At 46.0% G+C, this 22,641-nt stretch overlaps 1 protein-coding gene across 4 annotated transcripts in view; it reads left to right on the top strand.

The window, feature by feature from the left end:
- Positions 1-22,641, top strand: part of PTPRE (protein tyrosine phosphatase receptor type E) — a 2,259,327-nt gene that overhangs the window by 1,943,443 nt on the left and 293,243 nt on the right. For all 4 annotated transcript variants that reach the window (XM_069611476.1, XM_069611477.1, XM_069611479.1 and 1 more), the window contains one exon: positions 22,118-22,194. In XM_069611476.1, coding sequence (XP_069467577.1) covers positions 22,118-22,194 — 77 coding nt within the window. The remainder of the gene's footprint in view (positions 1-22,117; positions 22,195-22,641) is intronic.

Raw genomic sequence — 22,641 nt, 5'->3', positions numbered from 1 at the left:
TTTCTGAGCAATCTGGGGGAGTTTAGGTTTGAGACGGGTTCCTTCCATTCCACTAGGTATTGAAGTTGTCCTTGTCTATATCTGGAGTCACATATTCGAGACACTTCATATTCTAGGTGGTCATTGACAACCACAGGACTGGGTCTAAGATTAGTCCGGGTGGTTTGGATGTAAGGCTTCAATAAAGATTTGTGAAAAACTGGATGGATTTTCTTCCAGGAGTCTGGTAGTTTAAGTCGAAAGGCCACAGGGTTAATGACTTCTTTTATAGGAAAAGGCCCATAATATCGAGGAGCCAACTTATTCGGTCTGAGATGTCGGGGTAGTAGCTTCGAGGATAGCCATACTTTATCCTCAATGGTGTAAGAAGGCCCTGGCCTTCTCCTCGAATCTGCATAGTGCTTAGTTTGGGTCTGTGCTCTTTCTAGATGTTCCTTGGCTTCTCTCTGTACATTGATGAGTGTTTCAATCCAGGAATCGACTGTTGGAACTGGTGTAGGGTGCGGAAGGACTAAAGGTAAAACCGCAGGGTGGAATCCATGGCTGCAAAAAAAGGGGCTGGTTTTAACAGCCGAATGGTCCGAATTGTTGTAGGCGAATTCTGCCATTGGTATCAGAAGCGACCAATCGTCCTGGACCTTAGTAGAAAAACAACGAAGGTATTGTTCAAGGGTTTCATTCACTCGTTCTGTGACTCCATTGGTTTGGGGATGATATCCTGAGGAGAGGGCTTGTTGGATTCCTAGTATCCTGCAGAGGTGTTTCCAAAATTGAGAGATATACTGTGGTCCTCTGTCCGATATATTCTTGGAAGGAAGTCCATGCAGTCGGAAGATGTGTTCCAGGAAGATTCCAGCAAGTTCTGACGAGGATGGTAACTTATACAGAGGAGTAAAATGGGCCATATGAGTGAACAAGTCAATGGTGACCATGATAGTGGTGTACCTTCTGGATGGCGGTAATTCTACAATAAAGTCTGTAGCGATGACTTCCCATGGTCTTGTTGGTGGTGTAGGCTGTAATAAGAGTCCTGCTGGTTTCTGGTTGTCATGTTTGTTTTGATTACAGACAGAACAAGATTGCACGTACAGTTGAACGTCAGCCTTCATTCTGGGCCACCAGAATTGTCTTTGTATTAGACGGAGGGTGTTGGAAATGCCGCGATGACCGGAGAGAAGGGTATCATGGCAGAGGTTTATTATCTTTTGTTGTAGTTTCTGTGTGGGAATGACCAGGTTGTTATTTTTAAACAGGTATCTGTCCTGAGTTCTCAGATCCCATTGAGTCCTTTTCGAAAGATCCTTCCAGAGTTCCGAAGTCTGAGTTTGCATACAAATGTCTTCCAGGAGATTGTTTGCTTGAGCTACAAATATTTTATGGGGAAACATCTTGAGATATGCCCGATCTCCTGGAGGTTCGTAGTCTGGACGTCGAGAGAGGGCGTCAGCTATTAGATTTTGTGTTCCGGGAACGTGGTGAATCTGGAACTGGTATTGGGCAAAGAAGAAGGCCCACTGAGCTTGACGGCTGTTCCTACATTCCAAGGCCTGCAGTACTTGTAGGTTTCGATGGTCCGTGCGGACCTGGACAGGATGTTTCGCTCCGAGGAGTAGATGACGCCACTCGGTGAAGACTTGACGGATGGCCAGCAGTTCCTTTTCCAAGACTGAGTAATGGGTTTCACTGGGAGTTAACGTCCGAGAAAGGTAAGCGATGGGGTGTTCCATCCTGTCCCTGAATAGCTGTTTGAGGACGGCTCCAATAGCGTAACTGGAAGCATCTGTCTCCACTACTAATGGTCGGTTGACATCAGTTTGAGCCAGGATGGGAGCTTGTGTAAACTCAGTCTTTAACCGTTGGAAGGCTTCCTCTTGAGCTGTGGTCCAAAGGAAAGGAACGTCTTTCTTTAACAGGGCAATGATTGGTTGGACTATCTCGGAAAAGGAAGGTATGAATTTCCTGTAGAAATTAGCTAAGCCCAGGAAAGACTGGATTTGTTTCACAGAGGTGGGGCTTGGCCAGGATAATATAGCCTTAACCTTGGATTGATCCATTCCAATGCCTTCTGTACTAAGGACAAATCCTAGGTAATGTACAGTAGAAGCATGAAAGATGCATTTCTCGGGCTTTGCCAGGAGCTTGTTGTCGCGTAGTCGTTGTAACACTGCCTTAACATGTTCTTCGTGCTTGGAAATGTCCTTCGAAAATATTAGGATATCGTCCAGATAGAGAATCACAAAAAGGAATAGCATGTCTGAGAACACCCTATCCATGAAGCGTTGGAAGACCGCCGGGGCATTAGCAAGACCAAAGGGCATGACCAAATATTCATAATGACCAAAGGATGTTCTAAAGGCTGTTTTCCACTCGTCTCCTGCCCTAATGCGAATCAGATGGTAGGCACCCCTGAGATCCAACTTGGTGAAAACAACTGCGCCCCTTACTGCCTCCAGAATGTCCGAGATCAAGGGTAACGGATAGCGATCCTTAAGGGTGCATTGATTTAAACCTCGATAGTCCAGACACGGTCTGAGTTCCTTGGTGTCTTTCTTGGGAACAAAAAACAGTGAGGCCCCTGCTGGGGATTTCGAGGGTCGAATGGTGCCATTTGCAAGATTAGTATCCAGGTATTCTCGAAGGGCTTTCTTTTCAGGTTCGGGTAAGATGAACATCCTCCCAAAGGGAATTACAGCTGAAGGATCCGTTTCTATAGCACAGTCTTCTGGTCTATGGGGAGGTAACGCCTGGACAATGGCAGAGGAGAAGACATCAGAATATTCCTGGTATATCTCCGGAACCCGGATAATGTTTGAGACAGAGATTGCACCTTGGTGAATTGTAGAAGGTCCTTCTGATGGTGTCGGAGCAAGGTCTGACAATAAACAGTGGGACATACAAAGTTCTGAGCCCAGGAACAAGGAACCCGCTGCCCAATTGATGTACGGATTGTGTCTTTGAAGCCAGGGCATTCCCAAAACCATTGGGTAGTGGGCCGACTTGATGATGTCAAATGTTATCCTTTCTCGATGGTGGTTTATGGCAAGTTCGACGTCCTTGGTCTGAAGGGTTATGGGTCCTGAAGAAAGGGGTCTTCCGTCAATAGCTTCTACAGGTTGCATGATAGTCCGGGATTCGCAAGGAATATGGTGTTTAAGAACCCATTCTTGGTCTATGAAAATCCCCATAGCTCCACAGTCCACCAGTGCCAGGATGGGATGCGTTTCCTTCTTGGATGGCGATAAGAAGGCCTGTAGAATCACCAAAGAATTTTGTCCAGGAGAGTTTAAGGATGGAATTGATGTGGAGCAGGCATCTCTCTCCCGAACCTGTGCTCCATTTAGGATCGGGAGCTGGCGTTTCCTGAGCGCCGTGGGGGGGCTATTGGGCACTCTCTCACTAAATGTTTGTGTGATGCACAATACATACACAACCCGGCATGGATCCTACGCATTCTTTCTTGGGAGGATATGGGTCCACGGAATGCCCCTAGCTTCATAGGTTCAGGCTCGTTACTTGAAGTGGAAATACCTTTGGGGTTCAAGAGTACCCCAATGGGGTTCTTCTGGAGTGGCGACTTGCTTTTCTTTTTCTTTGCCTTTCTCTCCTGAATGCGAAAGTCAATCTGCAGAGCAAGATCCATCAGGGCCTGATAAGAACTTGGCCGCGCCACTCTCGCTAGTTCATCCTTAATGTCTTTGTTTAGCCCTCTTCGAAATAGGGTAAAACAAGCTTTAGAGGACCAATCCGCTTCATTAGCCAGCTGTTTGAAGCGTGTGACATACGTAAGCATATCCTGGGTTCCTTGTTGAAAGTCGAGTAGACGTTCCTGGGCACTGTAGACCTGCTCAGGGCGGTCAAACATGGTCTTAAGGGCCTGTATGAAGCCATTGCAATCATCCAGGAGAGAATCCCCAGAGTTAACCAGTTGGGTGGCCCAGGTCAAGGCATTGCCGGAAAGATGCGAAATAATAAAACCCACCTTAGCCCTGGGCGTAGAAAAATAATAAGGCTTGAAAGTAAAGTGGACCAAACATGAGTAATCCATGAAGGCTCTTTGCGGAACCATCATGTTTATCAACAACGCCGCCCAGTATTACACTCTCTTTCGTAGCAGATTCACGGGACAACACCAATTGCTTTAAGGCGGCGTTCTCTGCCTTTAAACTTTGCACTTCGGTCGTCAGCTCTTGCATGCCACGCATAAGGTCCTGGGTGGCCGCTTCCATGTCTGTATCGAATTCAGTCAGGTGGCGTCTCAATCTGTCACAGGTTTCCTGTTTTCTCACCTGTTTATGCTGCCTTGCGGGATCCTTCGCTGGCGTTTTCTTCCGTGCTGTTCGGGTCTTGTATAAGCCCGCTCGGCCGTCGTCGGATTCCAGGATTCGTTCAGCTTCTTCGTCCGGGATCAAGGAAACTCCAGGAAGACCAGGAAGGAAGTATGCACACGGGGAGGTGTGCAAGGAACGCGGAAGGATACAGGTACAAGGAAAGGGAAGGAGAAGGAGTGGGTCCGGGAATTCGAGCAGCACCTCAGTTCCAGGAGCACAACGCAACGCACGTCTAGCCTCAGCTAACGATAGCGTTGAGACGCGCGGAGCCGCAGGGGCGTGGTTAATTTATGGAACGTGCTGCATGGACGTAAAGATCGTTGACCGCATTGTGTGAATACGGCCATGTTGGGTGTACTACAGCGAGTAACCCCCGACGTGCCAGGGACCAGGAGGACCAAAAGGGGCGTGATCGGCGGATCATGACAAATGGTTGGAGAAGACCAGCTGGTTTCTGCTTTTGGGACTTGTTTTGTGCACACACACCGCAAGATTGGATAAATTGTATGATGTCTTTACGCCATGTGGGCCACCAATAGTTTTGTTTTACTTTAGCTAGAGTTTTGGCAATTCCAGGATGAACTTCAATCAGGGAGTCATGATAACCCGAAATAACCTGCTCTTGTAAGTCTGTACTTGGCAAGTATAGACGGTTCCTAAAATATGGTAACTGGTTTTTAATGGTCTAATGTTCTCCTTGAGTACACCACTCTTGTGAGAAAGTGGGATCCATTAAGAGTTGGATCTTGTTTTGGAGTTCACCCTGTGTCAATGTTGTCGTAAGACCCAGGAGTTTGTCTTCTGGAATGATGGATACTGGATCTGGAGTTATTTGTATTTGAATTTTATTTTATTTAGAAAGCGCCTTACGCCAAAGCGCTGAACATCAGAACAACATGGTACAAAAAACAATAACAGTGGAAGGAACATACAATAATGAATCAGTCCAACAAAACAGTAAGAAGAGCAATTAAACTGGAGGGAAGAGGGGAAGAAAAGCAGTAGAACTGAGAGGGAGAGGGAGGGGGAGGAGGAGAAGAGGGAGGGAAGGTAAGGGGAAAAAGACAGGCGTCGGGAGGAGGGAGAGAGGAGGGAGATGATCAAGGGGGGAGAGAGGAAGGAAGTAGGGAGGCTGGAGGGGGAAGGGGTTTCATGGGAGAGAATGGAGAAGGAGAGATTAAAGGGATGTGCGGAATGAGGAGAAGGAAGGAATAGAGCGGATAGAGAGAGGTAAGGAGTTCCAGTGCAGGGGGCAAGGAGCTGGAAGGAACGGAAGCGGGAGGGGGCACAGAGGGATGGAGGGACGGTGAGAAGAAAGTGGTCAGCAGAACGAAGGGAGCGGGAGGGAGTGTAGGTAGAAAGGGAGGAGAGAAGAGAGATAAGGAGGAGCAAGACCATGGAGAGATTTAAAGACTAGGCAGAGGAAGTGAAATTTAAGTTGGGAGTGAAAGGGGAGCCAGCCAAGGGAGGAAAGGGAAACAGAGATGGAGTCTCGGGAGGAGAGGAGACAGAGGGTACAGACGGCAGAATGGTAGATGGATTTGAGGGGGGCGAGATGGGAATTAGGTAGTCCAAAGAATAAGGAGGAGCAAAAGAATACTTTTTCAATACCTTATGTATACCTTTTCATCAACACCCATGCGGGACAAGGCGTCAGCCTTTCCGTTTCGGACTCCTGGCCGGTAGGTGATCACATAGTCATATTCAGCAAAGAAAAGAGCCCACCACAGTTGATGGGATGATTGAGCCTTTGCTGTTTTTAGGCATTGCAGGTTTCGATGATCAGTTATGACCGTGACAGTATGTCTAGCACCAAAGAGATAGTGTCGCCATGCCTTGAAAGCTGATTTTATAGCCAAGAGTTCGTTGTCTTTGATAGCATAGTTGAGTTCGGGAGGTGAGAATTCTTGTGACCAGAAGGCCACAGGGTGTAACTGGCCAGTTCCTGGGTCCCTTTGTGAGAGAACAGCTCCCATAGCCATGCTAGAGGCATCTGTTTCAAATATATAAGGGAGGTCTGGGCGAGGATGCCGTAGAACTGAAGCAGAAGTGAAGTTTTTCTTAAGTTCTTGAAAGGCCTTCTCTGCTTCTTCGGTCCAATGGAACTTTTTATTGTTTTTCCCCATAGTGATGTAATTGGATGCACTATTTGGGAAAAATCTGGGATGAATCAGCGGTAAAAGTTTGCAAAGCCCAACATACTCTGGATTCCTTTAAATGAAGTTGGTGATGGCCAGTTAAGAATGGCATCTACCTTGTGCCTATCCATTCTAATACCTTTTGGTGTGAGGATAAAACCGAGGAACTCCACTTCGGTGACATGAAAAGAGCATTTTTTGAGTTTAGCATACAGTTTATGTTGGCAGAGTTTAGTAAGGATGGAGCGGACATGCCTGACATGGTCTTCTTTTGTAGCAGAATACATTAAGATGTCATCAATGTAAACCAGGGCGCAAACGTTGATTAACTCCCACAAAACATCATTCATAAAGTACTGGAATGCAGCAGGAGCGTTGCAAAGTCCAAAAGGCATTACCTGGTATTCATACAAGCCGTATTTGGTACGAAAGGCGGTTTTCCATTAGTCTCCTTTCTTCACTCGAACAAGATGGTACGCCCCCCTAAGGTCCAGTTTGGTATAGATTTGGGTGTCTTTGACTTGATCCAATAATTCGGGAATAAGGGGCAGTGGATAATGGTTTTTTACTGTGATCTGGTTTAATGCGCGATAGTCGATGCAAGTCACTCAAATTTCCTTACTTTTTTGGTACGAAGGATAAGGGACTGGCTGCCGGTGATTTAAATGGGCGGATAAATCCATTTGCCAGGTACTGATCAAGATAAGATTTCAAATGAAGGTTTTCTGGTTCAGTAAGTGCATAGATTCAACCACAAGTAATTTGCGCACCAGGTATGAGGTCGATCTGACAATCGTAGGGCCTTTGCGGTGGTAGAGTATTGGCTTGTTCTTTCTGGAACATGTCTTGAAAATCTTGGTATTCATTTGGTAGAGTACTAGTCACACCTAGGGCAATCACATCCATACTGGGAGTAGCAGATGTACATAAGTCTGTTTTCCGCTTTTCTTGGTAATAACAGGTGCGAGCACAATCATCGGAAAAGGCCAACTTCTTGGCACGCCAATCTTTTAGAGGGTTGTGAGCTACCAACCATGGCATCCCTAAGATTAGTCAAAACTGAGGAGCTTTGATGAGATCGAATGCAATAGATTCTCTGTGTCCATCCTGGCACAGTAGGGTTAGTGCTGCTGTACATTGGGTTACTGGTCCGGAAGCTATTTCTGTCCCATCAACAGTAGTAACTTTTTCAGTAGTCGACTTAGTGATCTCTGGCAGCAGAGATGGGGAAGCCCCATCTCTGCTGCCAGATCTTGGTCTACATAATTCCCAACTGCTCTGATGTCTATGTATGCTTCGACAGCATGCATCCAAAACTTTGTTGGTGATTGATCAAAATTACTGGTAATGCAAAGTGTGAGGTCTGTGGCTCATCCTTCTCGCTCGACAAGCGGACCTCTACGCTTGCCGGGCTTGATAGTTTTCTGTCTCCTTGTTATTATCTTCCTTCTCTGTGGCTCCAACAGTTCTCCTTGGTGGTTTCACTGGACATTCTTTGAGGAAGTGGCCTGATTTTCCGCAATATAAGCATAATTGCTGTTGCCTTCTCTTGTCTCTTTCAGTTTTAGTTAAAGGGGGCCGTACACCTCCGATTTGCATTGGTTCTACCGTGTTTTCCAATGTATGTGGAACAATATGCTTTGACCGGACATACACAGCTCGAGTGTCTAACCTTATCCGGTCCGCTTTTCGGTCTTGTAAACTGTGATCTAATTGCACCACAAGGTTGATGTATTCTCCACAGTCTTTAGGTCGGTTGACCACTTGAGCAAGGACATCCTTTAGTTCCCCTCGTAGACCCCGATGAAATAGTGTGGTCCTTTTTTCCTCAGGCCACCCAGCTTCAACGACTAGTCTGTTAAATGTTGCTATAAATGTAAGCAAGTCTTGACTTCCTTGATGGAGTGACAAATGTTCGTTATCTAATGCTTGGCCCTGGGTATGAAGAGCAAAGAATTTTTCCATTTCCATCTGGAAACCCCCAAAGTCATGTAACAACGGGTTATCCTGACTTACCAATGTTACCGACCAATCCACAGCACTGCCACTCAGATATGACAAGACAAAAGCAACCTGCGCTGGTCGTTAGGAAACGCCCCAGGTCTGCAAAGGAAATGAAGACGACACTGGTTCATGAACGTTGCATACTTCTTGGGGTCCCCTTTAAATCGTTCAGGTGGAGCTAAAGGAACTGCCCAGGAAGGGTTATTTGTACAGGTGCTGGCGGAATGTTACCAGGCAATGGGGTCTGTCCTGCCTGTGATTGGAGCAATTGTCTACTTATTTCGTCGGTACAATCCTTAGTAACAATCAAATCCCTCGTAAGAGCGTTGGTTTCTTGCCTGGCTGAATGTAATTCGGCGCGTAATTGTCCCAACAACTGAATTAACTAGTGAGTCTCTGAAGTCTCCATGACGTCCAGGTGGATAATATTATTGAGGCTTTGCGTTCTGTTACACTCACCTGGTATCCACGGGGATGCCACCCAGCCCTGGTTGGTTGATTTGCACTCTCGAACCCTCTCCCGGTCCCTTGGTAAGGCCTCTGGTTAAAGATGGGTCTGCAATAGCCCCCCAGTGTAAAATCTGTGATATGCAAATCTTTTACCACCATTTTGAATGCTATTGTGCCAAATGCTATGCCACAGGTTTCCACCACCTCTGAAAATGAGCCCCTCAGTGCAGAATCTATGTTGGCCACCTCCCCCGACACTCTCAATGCACCTAGCCCTTCCACACCACCCTCTCCCATCACAACCCCCCCCACAGCCACTACTGAACCCCACCTGAAATGCGCCATGATTAACGCTAGATCCATCAATGCCCACGCTCTAGACATCCACAACCTCCTAACCTCCCAAGACTTAGATCTACTCATGATCTCAGAAACTTGGCTACATGAGGCCTCCGGCCTTGCACTCTCACTCGCACTGCCCCCTGGTTACTCCATCACTAGACAAGACCGCCTCTCCAAAGGTGGAGGTGTAGCAATCATCGCCAAGGACTACCTCCCAGTCAGAAAGGTAGAGAAATCCCCTAACAACAACAGCGACTACCTCCAAGTCAAAATAACTCTCTCCCCCCACTGCACAATTACTGTGCACACTGTATACCGCCCACCGGGCCCAGCAGGAGACTTTCAAGCTTCTCTCATCCACCTCCTATCTGACAACCTCAAAAAACAATCTAAAGCCATTCTCCTAGGGGATGTCAACCTAGGGCTCCAGGATAGTAAGGACGTAGCAGCAAAATCCCTTGACTCTGCCCTCAAGGCCCTAGGCTACAAGAACACCATACTTAGCCCAACTCACACCCAGGGTAGAACGCTTGACTGGATAGCGCAGCACAACTGTCCACTCATCATCACAGGAAACACTCCCACCCCATGGTCTGAACACCACATCGTCACTTTTAGCATCCTCACCACTTGCTCCCCAGCTACCCCTTCACCCCAACCTCTCCCTCCCTGCCTCGCCAGAAGCTCCCGCCAACTCACCAAGGAGAGATTACTACCCTTCCTCCAAGGTCCAGCCTTCAGACCACCTTTCTCTTCAGACCCTGAAACACTCGCATCAACTTATGACACTGCCATCAAAGCAGCTATCAACGCCATTGCCCCGCTCAAACCTCGCAAATCCAAACCCACTACCCACTCCAACTCCTGGTTCTCACCCGACCTCCTCTCACTCCGCAACGAAAAAAAAGCTGCACTCACACAGTGGCAAAAGTCCCATTCCAAAAAAGATAAGACAGTCTTTAAATCCCTCTCCACCAAATACAAAAAGGCAATCACCCAAGCCAAGGCCAAATCCTTTGAATCCAGAATCTCGGAAGCCCAATCTAGCACTAAAGAAATATTTGCCATTTTTAGAGATCTCGAGACACCCGTTCCCGCCCCCCAGAATTTCACCAAAGACAAAGACTGGTGTGACGAAATACAAAAGGCCATGCAATCCAAACTTAGCCTCCTCAAAAACAAAATACTAGCCACTAAACAAGCCCTTCCGAACAAGCACATCCCAGTCCCGCCGCCTTCCCCTGATCCCCCCTTACCCTTCTCCTTCAAACCCATTCAGGAAGAAGACATCATCAACATAATGAGGAACATCAAACCTTCTAACTGCATAGGTGATGCATGCCCAGCCTCCATTATCAAAGACTGCATGGAAACACTAGCTCCCTTCCTAACAGCCTTTGTAAATGCCTCCTTTTCCACAGGGAAAGTCCCTGCCTCCCTCAAGGAAGCGTGGGTCCGCCCTCTTCTAAAAAAGCCATCGCTCGATCCCACCTCCCCCAACAACTACAGACCCATCACCACTGTCCCCTTCCTCCTTAATATACTGGACAAAGCAGCCTACCTGCAGGTCCAACACTTCATTGAAGAGAACAAACTCCTTGGACTCCGACAATCTGGCTTCCGCCCCAGACACGGAACTGAAACAGCCCTACTGGACCTGAACAATCAGATGGACGATGCAAGAGACATGGGTAAACCAGCTCTTCTCCTACTCCTCGACCTCTCAGCGGCATTTGATCTCGTTGATCATAGCGTCCTATGCCACCATCTCTCCAACACCGCCAAATTCTCCCCTGAAGCCACAGCGTGGATCACCTCCTTCCTACAAGACAGAACCATGCAAGTTTTCTCGGACCTAGCCGCAGCTTCACCAACCATCATACTCTGCGGGGTGCCCCAAGGCTCCTGCCTCTCCCCCACGCTATACAACATCTTTACACGCCCCCTCTTCCTCATCCTCGACGCCATGGGCATCTCCTACACAAACTACGCCGACGACACACAGATCCTCCTCGCTCTCACAGGTAACTATACCACTGACTCCCTGACTCTCAACAACCTCTACAACACTATCCAAGCCTGGATGGCAGATAACGGCCTATGCCTCAACTCCGACAAGACGGAACTCCTCCTGGTAGGTTCTCCCGACACCCTAAAAAACCTAGATGCCCAATTCAGCCACCTCACCATTGACTCCATTAAAATTCAAGTTTCCGACTTTGTCAAAACTCTGGGAGTCTACCTGGATTCCAGCCTATCCATGGACAGACAAATCAACGCAATTGCCTCTGCAGCTGCATATCATGCCAAACTTATCAATGCAGTCAGACCCTTTCTCTCCAAAGAAAACTGCACCAACATAGCCAGAGCCATCACCGGCTCTAGGCTAGACTACTGTAACATACTCTTCCTAGGAACATCCAATAAAAACTTAGAAAGATTACAAGTAATACAGAACAATGCACTCCGGGCAGCCCAAGGCATTGCAAGAAGAGAACACATCTCGGAGGCCAGAAAACTAGCCCACTGGCTCCCAATAAAAGAAAGGATCTTATTCAAAGCCCTTACACTGACCCACAAGTGCATCCACCTCACTGCTCCTGCATACCTCTCTCAAAGGATACACCTCGTCTCCTCCACCAGGCCAACCAGATCGCCGTATACCAACATGCTCTTGGTGCCACGAGTAAAAAAAGCAAAAGCGGGCGGATCCAGCTTCCCTTATCTCGCGCCCTCTCACTGGAATGCCCTACCACCCACTATCCGTGGCGAGGCCTCCATCACCACCTTCCGCAAAACGTTGAAGACCACCCTCTTCACTTAAGGCCAGACACCAGCACGAATACCTCCATGTATCATGTATTATACGACCAAAGCGATATATGTAACATTCACAATGTGTCAACAACTTCTACCATGCCTGTAACATGTAACTAAGTTTAATGCAAGTAACAGCGCCTCAATGCCCCTGGGCTGCTTGCGCGCTATATAAATGTAAATAAATAAATAAATAAATAAATAAATATAGGAGAGCTGGATTCAATACCAGATTGTCTTTATGTTTTCCCACCTCCCTGGGCCTCAACTCCTTCCTCCCCCTTGGGCCTTCTCCTCACCTTAACATTGTAAAAGGTGGATTCTCCGTCCTGCTCCTCGTGGCAGGGGCGCGTAGATGTGGGGGGCGAACAGCAACCAAGTTACTTCACTGATGCAAGCCCCCCTGTGGGAATCCATGCCTGCTGCGACTCCGTAGGTTTGCTGCTTTACAGTCTTTATATGCAGTTCTTATGTTCCTCTTAGTTCGAGTAATAATGTCTTGATTCTTTCCTTTTAAGTATGGAAAGGTATTTTGGTGTTGTCATGCGGTTTGAAGATGAGCATGGGCCGGTAGGCGAAAGGGCAGTGTGCGCGATGCTGTCCGGTGAGTAATGCGCGATGCGAGGCACTGTTTCTCTTTTTATATTGCTATCCTGAATCTTTTCTCTCCTTGCAGGTTGCGATGTTCCTCACTGAGCGCCGTAATGTTCCAACAATGACACTGACCAGGAGATGACTACCCAGGTAAGAACTGTGTGGCTTTCTTCATTCGGGAGGAAACGTGAGTAAACGCTTACTAATGTTGTCTTTCTTTCTCCTCTTTCCAGGTTATGGTATTCCAGGATGCATGCAGTGCTGGATGATGGAGTTTGTACCTTCAGGTGAGTGGAACTGAAGTCAGCAATGGATTGAAGACAGGATACTGTTGCAGGTAAGTTTCGTAGTGTTCTTTCTCTCTCTGCAGGTCCTTGGTTTCAGGTAAGCTGGCATCAAAGAACTGGACACGGTGAGCGTTACGCTGCCCACAGCAGAATAACGCAAAGCATGTTCTGCGGTTTGGGTGTGGTTTAAATAGTCTCAGGTAAAGTAGTCCAAGTAAAATAGTCCCAGGCCTGCCACACCCAAAGTAGTCCAGTTAAAGTAGTCCCAGGCCTGCCACACCCAAAAGCCTAGACCGCATAGCTCAGTTCCTTGTAACTGAGCTATGTGTGTGCCTCCATGTTGGCTGAACCCCCCCCCCCAAGTTAAATAGTCCCAAGTAAAATAGTCCCAATCTAATGTTGGTCTTCATGATGGTTATGAGCCTGGCGCCAAAGGTGCCAGGACTGACTCCAAGAGAGTCTTGGATGAGGTTTTAAGGCCTTTGACCTGGCCCTAACTGGAAGGCTGATTTGCCAGTGAGGGCCAGGGCAAAGGTCATGACAGTATCACTGATCAGGCTCTGGCCTGGCTGACTTGTTTCCTCTCTGATTGACCCTCCCAGGTCCAACTTGGGTCCTTCCTATCATCTATCTTCCTCTCTACTTATGGTGTTCCCCAGGGGTATAACCTCTCGCCCTGGCTTTTCAACCAATACCTGGCAACCCTCGCACACTGCATTGCCATTTTCTGCTCAAATTTCCAGTGCTACGCTGACGACACTCAACTCATTTTCAGGCTGCCCTCGGCCACCTCCTCTCCCTCTCTCATCTCTGATTGCCTAACTGCCATTCAAGATTGGTGTGCCGCCAATGATCTTTGTCTGAATGCCAGCAAGATGGAGATCCTCCTCATCGGCACACCTTCACCATCCTTTCCCTTCACTCTCTGGCCGGCCTCCCTTTGCCCTCCTCCCAACCCCACCTGCGAGGCTAAGAACCTTGGGGTCATCTTTGACTCCACACTTTCCTTCTCCGCCCACATCTCTGATGTCTCTAAAAAGTCAAACTTCCTACTGCACCTCCTCAGAGGTACTCTGCCTTTCCTCTCCTTCCCCCAGAAGCTCATGGTCTCCCAAGCTCTGGATCTCTCCAGGTTGGACTATTGTAACAGACTCTTTCTAAATCTACCTGCCTCTACTGTCCGCCCTCTGCAGCTAATCCAGAACAGGACTGCAAGACTTGTCCTTGGCCTCAAGCCCTGGGATCGTATCTCTCCAGCTCTGGAATCCCTCAATTGGCTCCCAGTGGATGCAAGGATTACATTAAAAACCCTCTGCATTGTCCACAAGACTTTCTGGGGCCTGGGTCCAAATTACCTTCAGCTATTCCTCCGCAAATATCTCCCCTCTCGAGCTCTTCGCTCCTCTACCTCTAACTCCCTCAGGGTCAGTTGTTTTTCAAAGAAACGAGGTGGGGGTAGATCTCTGTCTACGGCTGGGGCCTCCCTTTGCAACAGCCTCCCTGGTACTCTAAAACTTGAGGAGAACCATCTCTGGTTATGGAAGCAACTCAAGACCTTCCTCTTTGCTTCTGCCTTCGCTCCCCCTCTCCACCTGCTGATCTGTTCTCTCTTGGCACCGTGCACCTGGCCACCCTCTGTCCTCTGGGCCCAGGTACCTGCTCACCCTGCCACCCTCCCACACTACCTCCGGGCCACCCCTTGCAGTGGGGTCTGTATCTGTACCCATACAGCACCCCCCTTTTTTCTTCCTGCACTTATCAGACCTACCCTGTCTGCTGCCTTAACCTACACTTGCCAATTGCTGGCTGCACTAACACTGTTTGTTGCCTTTATTATTTATTTATTATTATTTATCTGTTTCTCCTTTGCTTTGTACTCTCCACTTCTCCCCCCTTCCATGCACTTTTCCCCTCCCCCTCTCCCATGCACTTGTGCATTCTCAATGTCACTGGGGCTAGTAAGATCGTTGTTTTGTTCTCCCCTGTTCCCCTCCCTTGCCTTGTCACGCTCTGAAACACTTGTGTACGAGCGCGATAGAAATAAATTATCAATATCAATAGTGCAAACCAAGATGGCGGTCGGGATCGAAAAAGATCGTTGTGACTGCTCATCTTGTTTCAGAGACCTTGCTGGCCTGAGAGGTAAGTGCACTCCCCATCCACTCCCCACTCCTTCTCTTTAGGCCCATTGCAGCCCATATCCATCACAACCTCCGGCTCCTGCCTCGGTCCACACTCACTTCCACCCCCCTTCCCTCTCCTTGCACACGCAGTCAATCCATTCCCACTTGGCCCCCCTGCACACTCATGCTTGACAAACCGATTGACTGCGCCAGGGCTCTCCCACTCCTACCCCTTGTATGCACACCCCGCCAGCCTCGTGTCCATCCCAGGCAGCATACCATAGCCACCTGCCCGCCCCCCAGTCATTACACGCACAGCACCAGGCACCATATTCCCATCATTCACTCCTCTCTCTGCCAGATGAGCCTGGACAGCGGGCCACTAGCAATATCACCTTCTTAGAAGAACACGCATGGCTCCCGGTCAATCCCGATGCAGACACCCAGGCTATCCAAACCAAGGCCAACCCGACCCTTTACCCTCTTTGGGCCTCAGCAACCCAACCAGTACCACAGCGGGTTACCATTTTCCATTCACCCTTTGCCACCTCTCCCAGCACAGCACACGCTTCACTCCCCGCCTTCAACCCCTACCCCCCCTGCCCTCACGCCAATGCACCGTGGGCGGCTGCTGTCTCACCTGCAGCCCAGACATCCAACCATCGGAAATTCGATCCAACCATTGCACACATTTTTCATCTGACAGATAGCTATTCAGCAGAGCCAGCATTCCGGAGTTCATCATCTCACAATTTCTTACATCTTGCTCTCTAACAAATGGTGAGACATTATATCTGACCCCCATATGCTTTCTGCTGGCTTATCCCAGCCTTTCAAAGCCTCATTTTCATTTACCATAAGAATTAACTTCTTCCTTCTCCTGGGTGCATCTTCCTCCCATGAAACAACACTTGTTCACTGTCTAATGATTCCTCTTTTGAAAAACCATGTTAACCACGGAACTGCAAAATGATCAACAATTCCACTCATGTAACTTTAACCTGTGCACAACTTGCACACCACTCCTGTCATCATGAATCCCATGTGTGCTTTGCTACACGGTCACAAACATAACTGTGTCTACCATCTATCAACCAACATGCCGGCCGGCACACCACTATCACATGTCACATAACGCTCATTCAATTTGCCACAACAATACATGTATTTTATTACATTAAATGTCACAACAATGACCGTGCATGCCATGCTAACTTCAATGATGTCACACGTTACTTGCATTCCACAAATCACGAGCCTCCCCACATTGACAATTGTATCACAATTCACCCGGCTCCCTCACGGATAATCATGCACAATGCAGCATTGTATACAACTTTTAATCACTACATCCTTCAGAAAGACCCCTGTTATGTCGAAACATGTGTCGGATTTTGTGTGTTAATAAACCACCACTAAACTCTTAACTGAAGTTACATGAACTCTCATTTTTTGCTTGATATACTCGAGCTGATTCTAACAACTATTATATCCCCAGCCCCAGGTGAATGTGGTTCTTACAAATAAACACATTTCAAGGTTAGGCAGGGCAGATGGGCAATTCTGAAATCGTTAAAGAGAACATTCCCCCCCCCCAATTAATTTTTGCAACCTCGTCAGTACTGACCAAACGTGAACTTTTTAATTCTTCTTGAATTTACAGCATCCAATACAAATCCCAGAAACATTATTCAGAAAATGAACGCATTTTCTCACTTGGAAACTGTATACTGTACACTGTGACAACTCCAAGTGTAAGCCACAAACTACAACTGGTTTACATGCAACGATGCATACTGAGGGTACTTTATTGGCTTCCAGAAAAACTGCGTGATTTCTATCTTTTGCCAAAAGACCAATGCTGGAGATGCCAAACGTCCAAAGCACACTTACCTCACCTCATTGTTGAATGTCCATGACTAGAAGAGTAGTGAGAAGACATTTGGCATAGGCACAAAAAAGGCTCCTCTTACAGTATTATATTATTGTGAGCCATGCTTGGGTCCATGAAGTGCCCAATGGAGATTCTGACAGTGTTGCAAGAAATACACAGTGGATACCACGTGTGTGCGCAAAGCGGGCCTGAATGGCAATGTACGGCCTGCTTTGAGGTTGGTATGGGGGTTCAGCGGGGTTGCGTCTTGGCCCTTGTCCTTTTCATATTGTATATTAATGGTTTACATGACGCCTAGATGGAGTCTCGGGATGTTTTCCCAAGGGTGGGTGGCAGGGCTTTTCCTACTCTTTGTGAGGGGTCACAAATGTGAGGTGGACAAGTTGGTAAAGGTTTTTCACAGGTTACCATTTTATTAACTCACAAGGGTTTGACAAACGCCTCACTATCCCAAACCTAAATAGAATTTCCCCTTCCCTAGATTCAAAGCAGGATTTTCAATCAAAAGTTCAAATAAGAAGGTTTTGTGTTGTAGCCAAGTTTTGATAATAAAGTTCTTCTTGCTCCCAGAGTCTTTCACTGGGACTTTAACCAACAGTTCAATCATACGACAAGTCTTTATCTCTCCACTTATAGAAAAGAGTTCAAAACAACGTATTCTTAATAAACAAAAACACTTTCACAGTTCTTCTGTATCAACAATAATGTTTTGTCAGGATGAATCGACAACAGTTTTAGTGAACACCTTAGTGGTCTTTCCACTTCTTCTTGCAACACAACCTCCAAAACACTTTAGTGGTCTTGCCATTTCTTATTTCAACACAACCTCCAACCACAATGCAGTACTTCAATGATTTATTTCTGGTCCACTAACCTGCCAGGACTACCACTAAAAGGTCCCTATCCTGGTATACTTGCCAGAACAAAAGCTCCTAACACTACTACAAGTACTCTGTGGTAAGGTTTACTTAAAACATTTTGGGAAAGTCTTTAACTTTCAACAACATCGAAATTCACAACTTCTTTTGGGAAGACATGATACACATGGGTGTTGTTTGTTCCACTGTTGTATTTGCCACAGGAAATCTAGGTTATGCTCCTCCTTGATACTTTATACAAGGAGGGCTTCTCTGCTGCCACTCTTGTTTTCCCACTTTCACATCAAATAACTGCTGACAATATTTCTTTACTACACGTGTCCCTTTTTGTCTTTGGCAATGCTTGTTGATATCTTATTCAACTGTTGCCTCTTCATCACTCTGGCAATAATGGTACAATAATGGTCTCGGGAGGATAGCTCCGCGACAACGTGCTCGCCTTGGAAACAAGACGACACAAAGCAACACAGGTGCGATCCCCAGGTCCATGCTTAGAAACCTCTGGCTATGAAGCGCATTATAAATACGCAACTAAGAGACATATTCCTGTAAACGTCTCGATGCCCCCAGGCTGTGTGAGCGCTTTAATAATGCAAAAAATAAATAAATGCAATCCTGCAATAATGTTCTCTTGTTATGCAGCTTATATGGATAATATGCTTGTTGAAGTATTGCCCCCGCTTTACTTTGGCAATGGTGGCTGTAGTTAGCTTTCTTCAGTATTGCTCCTTCTTTATCTTGGCTATTATATTGACTTCAAAAGCAATGATTATAACATTTCTTTTCTTGCCTATTTCTAAAGTTCTTAGTACGCCAATGGGACTTCTTTATATTAGTTCAATTTTCAAAATTGTTAGTAGTGGCCAGCAGTCGATAATGGAGCGTACCAGGATTAGCCGACAATGGTAAACTCACCAGTGTCTTCACATGTGTCTGCTCGATCCGCTGCCACTCTTCGTTCTGCCTCTTCTGCTGCCCCTTGCATGGCAGGATGCTTCTGTTGTCTCACGGTCTGCGCCGATCGTTAAAGCCTCTCTCTCCATGGATAACACTTTTTACAACATAATTTCCTGCTATGCAACCTCTGCAATTAAGGCAACCTTTGTAGAACCTCTCAGGACCGACATCTGCTTCAAAGATAGCAGCGCCTCCATTTTCTTTCTTCTTCCACTGCAACTGCGACTGAGAACCGCTGCAGCTACTCCATCTCCTTGTTCTAATGGCCTGCACCTTAGGGGGCCTTATATTTTCAAATGTCCTGCTCAGATGTGGGTCATAAGAACCACTAGACTCCACCTTGAAGTTTAGTGCCTCTGAGTCCCTCTTCCTCATCCCAGTACTTAGGGCATTGGGGGACTTGAAGTCCCCAATGTTCTGTTTACCTTTTTCTTCATGAATACAAACTTCAACTTTATTGGATTTGCTCTGGGTGTTAAATAGATCTTCAAGGAAGGGTTTTAGAGGGGTCAATGGTTAGTCCAGATTGAAGGGAGGGTTATATTAATCAGAAGTCAGGTTATTAAGGTTACTATTTCCCATATATTGTTCCCCTGTTGATCACAAGAGTTTTCACTACCATCAATGTGGGTAGCTTGGTGAAGCCATTTAATGCTCTGGCATCGTAGAAATCTCCCTGACGAAGATAAATACTGCGTCTCTCCTAACGGAGTCCTCCTGTTCCTATGGGGCCTTCTCCTCTCAGGTGATCCATCCGTCTAACACCCCAGGGTTAGGATCAGGTAGAAGCTGCCTTCCCATGGCCAACTGGGAGGAGACTTTAGGCAGGGATTCTGTGAAGATTCTGCAACTAGTCTTTGCTGACGATACAGTTCTGATTGCCAGAACACCAGGGGCTCTTCAGAAACTGCTTAATGTTTATTCCATATTTAAGAATGATCTGGATCTGAAGATCAACACCGTGAAGTCTGCTGTGATGGTGTTTACTGGGGGGACGAGGTCTGTGAAAATGAAGCCTATGGTCTACAATGCTGCAGTTCTCCCGAGGGTCAAGGATTTTGATTCCTTGGGCTTCCGCTTTTCAGCGGGTCAAGCACACCTTAGTAAACAACAATTGAAGATGACCCAGTAGCTGGGTGGGCATTCCCGTTTCATGGCTCGTTGCCATGGCCAACCTTTGGACCTGATACTAAACGTATATGGAATTCATACTAAAGCTGCAGGCCTGTATGGAGCCCCCTTAATGGGTTGATCTATAATGCCAGGTTTACAGATACTCGAAAACAAATTTCTTAACGGTTGTTGGGACTTCCAGGCTCTGCTCCCAACTTTGCTGTTAACCGGGAATTGGGAGTGGGCTTTTTAGAGGACCAATGGACGCTAGCACCAATCCTTTTTTGGCTACCTTGAAACACTTGCGTATAGGCGTGTTATAAATGCCATATCATATCACATCATATCATATCATACATCTGTGGTCAAATGAGAATGCAGGATTAACGCGCTTTATTATTAAGTCCCTATTTGCCAAGGATAATTGGCACAAAATTCTGTGGTTCTCTTTCGTAAGCAAACTTTTGACCGAATCCAATGCCACTGTACTTTTTACACCAAGCATGTTGTTGCCATCCGCGCATTTACAGTATTATAAGCGTTTGTTTGCCTTTGCAGCAATTGAGAAGCGGAAGAGCAGGGAGATGTTCATTCCTACATATAGTCGCCCGATGGCTGATCACCCATGCCAGGTTTAACAGTTTGCAGTTGAGGGACAACACTGCAAGCTGGACTGGTTTTTCTGATTTAGCGACCACTCCCAGTATGCAGAGACTTGATGGAACACCTAAAGCATCTTATTTTGCTCTGTCCAGCTCACAAGGATATTAGAAAGGCAATTATTCTCCCTGTACTTAGTCATTTTAATGTGAGACAACATCACCCCACTCTACTTTTCTTACATTCTGCCGATTCCACTTATGTTGCTTGGGCTCTGTTGTCTTTTTTTAAAAGAGCAATGTATCTTAGAAAGGGCATTTTAGCTGTTTTATGATCTGATTTCCTCCTGTTTTAGTATTTTGTTCATTGGTATCACAGTTTTTTGAAATAATGGTATTTCTGCTATGTGTTGATGTGCATATGTTTCGTGTCATTAATGTGTTTGCTTTTTGTATTTGGTTAATGGAAGTGTCATCCCAATAAACATATTGACTGAGTGACTCGGTATTATTAAATGATATCTGACAATACAAAGGTTTGACAGTGCTCCAAAGGTCCTGGCTCACTAACCATTTCATAACCTTAAAAACTGATTTCAAATAACTAGAAAACAAGTTATTTTAAGGTCATCTCGAAGTAATTCACTCTCGGAGCTTATTTTGTGGCAAATGTGACTTTGTTTGCACTTGATGTAAAATGAGTATGTTTGCATGATTATTATTCAACTAAGAAATACACTGTTTTTAATCAAAACTAATATGTCCCAAAGTTCTAATGAGGAACCGCATGGAATGAACGGGCTACGTACACCACTCCAACACATTACCTATATTTCTATAATAAGCTTTCGCGCTGTGCCTGGCGTACAGTATTCTCAATTTGATCATTGTTGGCAGGTAAGGTGCTGGGACACATGAAGCGGTAGCCTCTTATCATGTATTCCTGTGTGCCTTCATCAGATTTATGGGTGGGCTGTTGGCGAGTTTAACACAAACATCTTTGGCATTAAGTCATCCTTGGCCCTATGGGAAGCCACCAGGACTGGCAGCACGGGTGCCACTACATTTGGAGGTGGGGAATGGCACCTAGAGGGCTATCATTTCATCACCTGCCACAACATTTCCATCAGCAATCCAGGCTCCACCCGACTTTGAGTTCTATGTGACCTGCAGGGGGAACCTCCTTGGTATTGTGGGTGAGGCAGTGTGACCTACTATGATTGCCTACACACCCAGGTGCTCTTTGTTGGCAATGTTACGTGACAGATAAGTCATCTTGTTTTATGTAATCACATTTTTATTATTTTATGCCTCTGGTATACCAAGAGCACCTCTTGCTCATTAAACATTTCACTTTGTTTCATGCATCAAAAGTCATAGTTGCAAACAGAGAAATAATAGACCGAAATGTATATATCCTTGTAAAGGGGTTATATAATTACATTACAGTTTTAGAATGTTTCGTGTTACCTTACCCTTCTCATTTGTGTTTCTTTTAGAAATCATTTGGCTGTTCGGAGCAAATGGATTTACCTGAAAATATGCCTTTTGTAATTCCAAAGCAATTAATAAACATTTCTACTTATACTTTAGATGACTTCAACCGAGTGATTCTTTCAATGAAAAGGGGTCAAGAGTACACGGATTACATCAACGCTTCCTTCATCGATGTAAGAATAGTATATATCCTAATTAATGTTTTTCTTTTTTTTTCATGTTCTTAGACCTGATCCTTTGATAAATTATAAAATATCTGCACAGTTGCCACTTTCTTTTTGATGTGTGTAAATGTTTCCTGACTAACACTAATGTATTTTGCAGTTCTTCAGTTCATTTTCAGTTCATCTATCTATGCCAATAAAATACGGTTTATAGTGATATTTTCGAAAGGCATATTTTCGAATGCCATTATGTCGATGCAATTTTGCCGAATTTTATTTTTTCGAATTTTTTATTTGTTATTTTATGTTTAAAATGGGGGGTTCCCCCACCAAACCCCCCGTTTTTTTAACACTTTTTTTTACTTACTTACCAAACAAAACAAAAAAAAACAAAATAAAAAAAAATATTTGAAAAAAATGGTTGCACCAAAAAGTTTTCGACATAAAGGTGTTTCA

Source organism: Ambystoma mexicanum, chromosome 8 (assembly GCF_040938575.1).
Source record: "Ambystoma mexicanum isolate Mex_15411 chromosome 8, UKY_AmexF1_1, whole genome shotgun sequence".
Lineage (NCBI taxonomy): Eukaryota > Metazoa > Chordata > Amphibia > Caudata > Ambystomatidae > Ambystoma > Ambystoma mexicanum.
The sequence above is the reverse complement of the archived record's forward strand: the minus strand, read 5'-3'. Positions and strand labels throughout refer to the sequence as shown.